The 9051-nt window shown below is 35.1% G+C and overlaps 1 protein-coding gene across 1 annotated transcript; it reads left to right on the plus strand.

Moving 5' to 3' along the window:
• Nucleotides 1-4235: 4235 nt before the first annotated feature.
• LOC123912983 (zinc finger CCCH domain-containing protein 18-like) lies at nt 4236-8837 on the plus strand. The gene is made up of 7 exons (XM_045963579.1): nt 4236-4767; nt 5479-6343; nt 6440-6592; nt 6692-6871; nt 7046-7290; nt 7537-7627; nt 8175-8837. The coding sequence occupies exons 2-7, from the start codon at nt 5493-5495 to the stop codon at nt 8245-8247; spliced, it is 1593 nt and encodes a 530-aa protein (XP_045819535.1). The 5' UTR covers nt 4236-4767; nt 5479-5492; the 3' UTR covers nt 8248-8837.
• Nucleotides 8838-9051: the final 214 nt, after the last annotated feature.

Genomic DNA, 9051 nt, shown 5'->3' on the forward strand with positions numbered 1-9051 from the left:
AGATCAGCGGTTTGCTTCAGAGAGTGCATGTAGGTCGTGATGGATTGAGTACCTTTCGAGGCCATCCGAAGACGTTCCTTGAGTTGTTTAAGATGACTGCGGGAGGCTTTGGCATAGGTGTTCTTGAGAAGCTCCCAGAGGTCGTGCGAGGTCTTCGTCTGGGACACCAAGGAGGCCACCTCGTCGGAAAGAGTGGTGAGGATGGCACCATAGATGAGGCGATCCTGGCGACGCCATGTTTGAAAAGCAGGGTTTGGTGATGTTACCGGAGGCGTTGCGGTGGTGGTGATCGTTGCTGTCGGCGCAGGGAACGATCCATCAGTGTATTTGAGGAGATCAAAACCATCAAGGAAGGCTTCTACCTGGAGTTTCCAATTGAGGTAATTGGTAGGGAGAAGCTTGGTGACACCGCTGAGGGTGATACACGAAAAGGGTTTGGAGGGTTCATAGGGGTTAGCTATGGAGCGAGAGCCATCGGAAGCCATGGGAGGCAAAGTGTGACGGCAAAGTGTTAACAGGGTAGGGCTGGAACGTTACCAACTGATACCATATAAAGGAATGAATAAAGTTGTATATTGCATTACTTTTAAGGGTTTACAAGAGGTGTATATATACACAAGTATAGTAACCTAATTGGAGTAAATTAAGGAACAAATATCTCCAACAATTAAGGTGATTGACTCTATAGACTTTATACAAATCCTAAAATAATAATGATAATAATTAAATACTAATTATGATTGATAGTTGATACCTAAGAATTGGTTCCCTGTTCGAAACTAGCTTGTCTAGCTTGTGTCACTGTTGCTATAATTTTTTTCACTGTATTTTTAGTTTTTATCACTTGCTGTTTAAAAAAAATACATAATTCACAATACGTTGCAAACCAGAATCAAACCCACGGTGTATTGGCAGTCGACCAACACATCAACCACTGCGACATATGAACATGTGGTGATTGTATCTGCGTCATATAATATTTATACAATTAGTGCACGCTGGGTCATTCCGACCTGGTTTTAGACTCGCAATACCCGCATAGATTCCAGTAAATGCAGAAGCTCCAAATTATAACTTCAATTAGATTTTGAATTCATAATCGATTTGGATGAAAAATCTTTTTTTGGTTACACTCGGATGACAAATCTAAACATAGAAGGAAAACATGTTTTGGGACTGTCAAACTTGAAACGAAATAGATTTGAGTTCACTCGCGTTTGGGGCTACAGATCAGGGGTTTGCTTTTGCAATTATCCACACATCAAAATAAGGGGTTTAAATCGCATTTGAGCATCAAGCTCGCGTCTGGGGAAAAAATGCAGATGTAGAATAGAGGTAGTAATTTCCAGAAAATTTAATATTAAGCTTGTTGTTCAATGAAAATTGAGGATTTTGGTGGTGAATGATAAACACATGAAGAATGGAGAATAGAGATAATGAGGAAATTTATACTTTAAAAATACAAATTACGAGTTGGATATTAGTTTTATGATTTAAAACTAAATAAAATAAGTTTTAATTATTACAATAATTTTAATTAAAAGAATGATAGTGTTTGTTGTATTTTGGAATATTTCCTGAAGACAAAGTACTTCCTTCGAAGTCATTGATTTACCAATGGATAGCTGAAGGGTTCGTGAAAGAGGAGAGGGGAAGGACATTGGAAGAGGTTGCAGAAGGATATTTAAAAGAGTTGATACATAGAAATTTGGTTCAAGTAGTTTCAGTCAGTATTGATGGAAGAGCAAAAAGTTGTCGTGTTCATGATTTAGTGCATGCGATGATCCTTGAATCATTTGAGGATTTAAGTTTTTGCAAGACTATCAGTGTTGATGACCAGTCACCTTTAATTGGAATAACTCGACGCCTATCAATGACAACTTAATCCAGAAAATATAATGGAAAGTATTAATAGCTCATATATGTTTGATCACTATTTTATATTAGAGCTAACTTCCTTTGTAAGAAAAATTCCTGCAAAATACCGGTTGTTGAATGTGCTTGTATTTACGGATGATGGAAGGCTTGAAATTCCTGAAGATTTGGGAAGTTTGATGTACTTGAAGTATTTGGAATTGAATGAGGTACTTGAATTAAATTATTATGTAATTTCAACATCCATTGGCATGCTCGAGAACCTAGAGACCTTGGATTTAGCCGGTACACAATTCTAGAAACTCTCGAATTGTACATCCAACAAATTTGTACTGCGTGGATTGCATCATTGATGAAGGCGCATTGCCTTCTCTAGAAACTCTCGAATTGTACATCCCCATACTCGAGAGGTTACTAACAGGCATTCAACACTTAAAGAAGCTTAAACATCTCAAGACTCCATACTTACAGAGTTCAATAATTATGTAATTTTTAATACATATTCTCTACTTTTGCCTCCTTCTCTACTCATTTCAGAGATTTGTTCTTGGCCCTCAATAGCTATTGTCTTTCCAATCCTAGCTTCAGTTGTTTGTAGCTTCCCTTGGTAGAATAATTTCTCTAGTTCTCTTTGGAGTAATTTCAATTGTAGTAGCCTAAGTTTACATTTGTATAGATTTATGCACTCTTTTTTCATTTTTCAGAGGTTTTTAATGAGGCAGAGATTCTCACGCACCTTGAGTTTTGGTCTAATCCCCTCAAGATTGCATTGTATTATTCTTATTTAAATTTGGGCCTTGCTAACGAGTGCCTCCGGGGCATTCTTTGAGAATTCCATTAAAAGAAACTTTTTATTCAAAAAATTAAATACTTCAATTTTCAATGCGTTGACTTTACGCATTTTCATAAAAATTCTATAAAAAAATTACTATTCAAGGGCTTATAGAGTACCCGGGGACACTATTTAGCATTTGCCTTTAAATTTTACTTAATATATTTCGTTAGAATGTTTTCTTTAGGGTGTTAATATAGTTGAGATGTCTTAATTGTCACATTTGTACCCTCTTGCATTTATTAAAAAAAAAAATCATGTATCAATTTACTTCCATTTTAGTTTGATTTAAATGCACTTGTTCTCCTAATTTCATATTTTAAGAACAGTGGTGTTGTCTGTGGGGACCAGAACTCAAAATTATCCAAAGAGGATCGATAAAGAGAGGATAGAGAAACTCACAGTGGTGGATTAATTAGTGGAAGATGTGCTATGAACTAGAGGTCAGATTTCGAGGGTTGAATATGACCGACGATGGAAAAAGAGGGGTATCTGCAGAAAATACTTTCACGCCCAAGTCAGTATAAACTTGAGGTGGAGGTAGAGGTTAAAACAATACATATGTAAGGTGGTATTGAATGAAAATTTCTCTTTACACCCATGGTTCCTATAAGCTCCCAAAAAATCATTTTTTGCCCTTCATCATCCTCTCTCTATTTCACATATTTATAGATGAAGGGATAATCATCACCTCCTTACCCGCTTTTGATAATGATCGACCTCTCCAAGAGTTTATTCTCCTCCAAATTCGGTCTTTTATGTAAGAGAATGTTGCCTTCTTGCTTCTCCCAATCATAGAGGTAAGTCCCACATGGGACACCATCGGTGCCCCTCGACAAATCTTCACCCCATGAATATCTCCTCTACCAACCGCCTGATGGATAAGTGAAATCAAGCCCTCTGATGCAGCCCCCTCCTTGGCAAAATAGGGTCAATTCAGTCAAAATTCATCAACACCAAATAATTAAGTTAACTAATACACATCATCATCCACCTTATCCCCGCTGCTCACTAAATCCCATCCTCTCCAACATTCCTAAATACTCAAGTGTAAATTTTTATCTTAAGTACGCAAGTAGAATTTTTTTCAATCACTTATTGGTAAAAATATAGCTTTGTAATTTTAAGTTGGAACTTGGAATCTCCTCCAAGATAGTTTATCAAATGGCCGTTGATAAAAGTTGTCCCCTTTTCCAATAGGAAAAAAAAATTATAGTGCTTGAATTTAGCCACTCTTTTGATATGGATTAAACCTAGCTCCACCTTAAAAATTAGGGTTCAAAAGGGAGAATTGTTCAATCATATATAAACTCTCGCCACACCAGGTTTATAACTTCCGATGTGGGACTCCAAGTTGAGTTGATGAAGCTCAACTTGCACATAAAAATCGGTAACATCTTCGTACTTAGTGGGTAATTTTTGCCATTGGATTCTTTAAAAATAAAATACTTGCTAAATTAGTGTCTTATTAGTGTTTTAAAGTCATATAATTAAAAAAACAATTAAAATATTTTTATTAAACTTGCCAAAAAAACATTATTATAAAAAATAATTAAATGGCATCTGTGATTGGTGAGTGACACAGTAGAAGAATAAGTAAGGGTCATATCATCGAGTAAGAAGCAAAAAATATTGCCTAAAATCAATGATATTTGAACAGGTGGATGTGATATTCAATACTGGTTTTAAGGAAACCAAATATAGATAAGACAGCACATACTGAAAGAGTCAGAGAGATAAACTAAGATTGTGTTAATGCTTAGACTGTGGTTGTTGGTTACTACCTATAACTACACTTAAATAGACAACACAAAAACCACTCAATTCCTTTGTCTCATTACATTTTCATCTCAATTCTCACTATTTCATATATATTAACCATTTTTTAATCTTTTTACATTTTGGGTTATGAACAACAATTATGTGGTTTATATGATTGTAAAATGAAGGTCATGATTTTGTAGGAAAGTGAACAAATTTGGTGATGGAATAAGCAAGTGTTGAAAAGCTTTGTGCTTGAAGCACTTGCTTTCTGTTTTTGGTCTTCCTCTGTTTGATAGGTATGAATTATGAACCTTTGCAAACTTTGTTGGTTTTTTTATTTTATTTTGATTTAATTTTTATAAATTTTGTCTATTTTAATAAAAGGGTCTTTTGAGATTGTTGAATTTTTATGAACATTTTTCCCCTTTTAGATCAAAATTTGAAATGCTAGTGGATTTTAATTGGAAAATTGATGGCATGGTTTTCTTGTAAGTGACATTTTGGTTGTATGAAATGCATGCTTTTAATGGAACAATTTTATGTTTTTTTTTTTATATTTGATTTTCTCTTGGCATTTCCAAATATAGTACCTAATTTCTACTTTGCAATAAAAATACTTCCTTTTTGAGAAAAAACTTAGTGATAGTGTGTGATATACTAAAAGGGTGTTTTTGTGTCTTGTTTTGTTGTCACTTGCCTATAAACTAGGTTCATGGACTAGGGTACCTTTTTGTTGAAGATCATAACTTTTTGTCAGTTTTGCATGGTTTGTTGGATTGAATCTCTTACTAGCTCTTTTGTTTTTTGTGTCAATTTTATGGTTTATTATTAGATATGTATGTATTTGGAAATCAAAGTGAATTTGACAAAATCATAGTAACAGTTAACACAATGATTTTGATAATCCTCTAAAGATAGCTTGTCACCGTGGCATGCTGTGATTCTGACAAACTCACCGTCAATTCAAACATAACCTAAATCTGCAACTTTATTTTAACCTTATGCAGTAACAAGAAAAAGTATGGATATTTCTGAGTGTACAAGGATTGTTTTCGACAAAATTCAACGATTTGAGCCAGAACATGCTACGAAGATCATTGGATATCTACTTATGCAAGATAATGGTGAACAAGAGATAGCTAAGTTAGCTTCATTTCCAGATCATTTGATTCATGATATTGCCCACAATGCAAGAATGGAGCTTGAAAAGTTGGCTACTAGATCAGTAATCTCGTCTGGAAATCATTCGCCTGCAAGTTTCCAGGTTCACTCTCCCTATTACAATCTGCATAATGGAAATACTAATCCAGAATTTATGACGATAGGTATCAATGAACATCAAAACCGTACCGCATTGTTCGGTTCGGAGAATCATCAACATGTAGATAGTGTAAATTCTACAACAGCTAACTTTGATTACTATAATTACTGCTTAGAATATGCTTCAGCTGTTGCCAATTTGAATCGAAAAAATGGTAGAAGGTTTTCAAACATGACTGAATTTCCATTCAAAACATGTCACTATTTCAGCAAAGGATATTGTAGGCATGGAAATAGTTGTAGGTTCTATCATCATGGACAAGCTGTTTCTGAGATATTCTCTCAGATGTTTGGAAATGACACTGCTGCTAATGACGAACAAGCGATTTCTCCTGGATCACTGGCGCAACTAGAGTCGGAAATCGTAGACCTCTTAAAACAAAGAGGAAATCCTATTTCAATTGCTTCATTACCAATGGCATACTATGATAAGTATAAGAAGGTACTACAAGCTGAAGGGTACCTAGCCGAGAGTCAGCGACATGGTAAGTCTGGCTACAATTTGACAAAGCTGCTTATTCGATTGAGAAACAGTATTCGACTAATTGACAGGTGAAGACTTGGACGTTTAAATACGTGTTCTTAAGTAATCGATCGGTTGAGTTTTTTTCTTACTTTAATTTGATTCTTGTCATGGTTGATTAATAGGCCTCATGGGCAGCATGCTGTGGTTTTAGCGGAAGATGCACCAAAATTCATGGGAAAGACGGATTGTCAAAATATTAGTGCATCACAACAAATTTACTTAACATTTCCAGCTGATAGCACTTTCTCAGAAGAGGATGTCTCGAACTACTTTAGGTAAATACTCATATTTTGGATGTAATGTGACACTTATCATGCTTATTATCGGTTTTATATTAGAAAATTCTACCTGTTTTAACATTTTTCCTTTTGCAGCACTTTTGGGAATGTTGAAGATGTAAGAATTCCATGTCAGCAGAGAAGGATGTTTGGATTTGTGACATTTGTTGATCCAGAAACTGTTAAAATGATCTTGGATAAGGGAAATCCTCACTATGTTCGCGGATCTCGGGTTCTTGTGAAACCTTACAAGGAGAAGCCAAAACTTATTGACAGGTAAATTTATTTATTCTCATTCAATAGCATGTTTTTGTAGATTGGTGTATTAAGGAAAGCTAATATTCAATGGACGATTGCGAGTTTTATTTTCTCTAGTGCACGTGCGTGTTTGTGTGGCGTCTACTAAGTCTCATTCACTATTATTGCTGTTTTATTTATTTTCTTGTGCAGGAAGTATCCATATAGACTTGAGAATCATGTTTGTTATTCACCGCGATATGTAGACATTGATGCTGAAATCGCCTCAAGTCCAAGAAATTGTGGCAATCCTCGGTATCTAAGAAGGCTCCTCGAAGAACAAGACCGAATCTTTGAACTTGAAAGAAGGCGTCTCGCAGTGTTGCAAATATCCCAAAAATCTTTATCTGCTCCACCCCATTTCGGTATCAACATGAATGGATCAAGAGTTTCAAATGGTATTGTCCAAATATCTGCATAACTAGAATCATTAAATTTTCTATGGGATAGCTTAAGAAAACAGCTTATAAAAATAGCTTACGACTGTTTGATAGATCTTTTTCATTTGTTATAGAAATAGCTTATGCATAAGACTTATACAATAAACGATTACACTATAAGTGCTTAATTAAGTTGTTTATCCAAATAGATTCTAAGTTTGTGTTTCTTTGTACTTGTACTAATCAAGATCATTTTGCCTACAGATCATTTCCATGTCCAGCCTACTGAATCTTTTAGTTATGCGCGCAACGACAGAGCTGAGTACACAAATGCCAATAACTCTGATGAGGAAAGGTTTGAACCCAATCTTCAAAAAAATCTCTTACCATCCATTCTTCAATATATAGATTATATATGTATCTGACACTTGATTCACAACCACTCCACTCGAGGCAATAAGACTTTTAGAATTGGGAGTTGGGTAACTCAACCCTACAAAAACGGCTTGTAAGGTGAGAACCTCTTAACACACCCCCTCACGCCCAGAACTATTGGGCTTGGTGCGTGGATACAAAGTGTGGGTGGCCCAATAGCGGGTGGCCCAACGGATCTTGGAGCCGAGAGGCTTTGATACCATTTTAGAATTGAGAGTTGGGTCTAACTCAACCCTACAAAACCGACTTGTAAGGTGAGGATTGCCACTTCTTATAAACCCATATTCAGGCTAACTCACATCCAATATGAGATTTCTTAACAAAGACTGCATACATCTACCCTCTCGATATCCTACGTAATGGAAGCCTCGTGCACTAGACCACAATGGTCGCTCGTCTCACATTAGACAAATCAAATTTCTTAACTTTCGGTATCTGTATATTTTATTTGAACTTATTTTATGCAGCAACGAAGGACTAAATCTCCCGGACAGCCCGTTTTCATATCGAGTAGATACCGGAATTTCAGCAATCATGTAGTTTCAGAAACATAAGCAAAGAGAAAGAGTTACAAAAGCTCAGTTTCATACATAACAGCTATTCAATTTAGTCAGAAAAGACTAAAGAAGGATGCTGCTGTTTTTGCAACTGAATTGGTGGAAGGAATTAACAACTTATTGACACATGTAAGATCTTCTTACATGTTATAGTAGTTTTTAGTTACATTAGCAAAAGGTTTTGGTTTGGTTTGGTTTCTAGAAGATTATGCAATAGTTAGTTACTAGTTAGTAGTAACTTTCATTAAAAAATTCATCAATTGATGAAACATGAAAGGAACTTAGTGGTAATAGTCTTTATCTATAATTTTTTCACTAGATATTTAGGCTACTTTAGCAATTTTTGTGGTTGTCCTTATAAAATGCTAGGGTGTTATTCAGAATAAATATAGAGAATATCTTGGATTGGAAAGCCTTATTGTTATTTGAAAAGGCAAAACCATTTTCTCTGTAAGGTTATATTTGATGTTTAGTTAATTAATATTATATGCAGAATTTGATGTCTTTCTTTGTGTGTAAATTACTCAAGATATTTATATTTAATGTTAATGGCTTAATGCAATTATTGTTGGAGTGTGACATTCATTTAATAAAATACTATTAAACTTCTAAAAGTAGTTTTCTCAAGAGCCTATTTTGGCTTTTAGGGTGAACTATAGTGTCAGTTATTAGATTCTGATCTATTACTCAAAATGTATTTCATCGGCACCCAATTTTCCCTACACATGCGACACCTGATAAATCACTTGTAAAATTGTGATTAATTAAGTTGAATAGAAGGTTAATT

Source organism: Trifolium pratense, linkage group LG3, assembly GCF_020283565.1.
Source record: "Trifolium pratense cultivar HEN17-A07 linkage group LG3, ARS_RC_1.1, whole genome shotgun sequence".
NCBI lineage: Eukaryota > Viridiplantae > Streptophyta > Magnoliopsida > Fabales > Fabaceae > Trifolium > Trifolium pratense.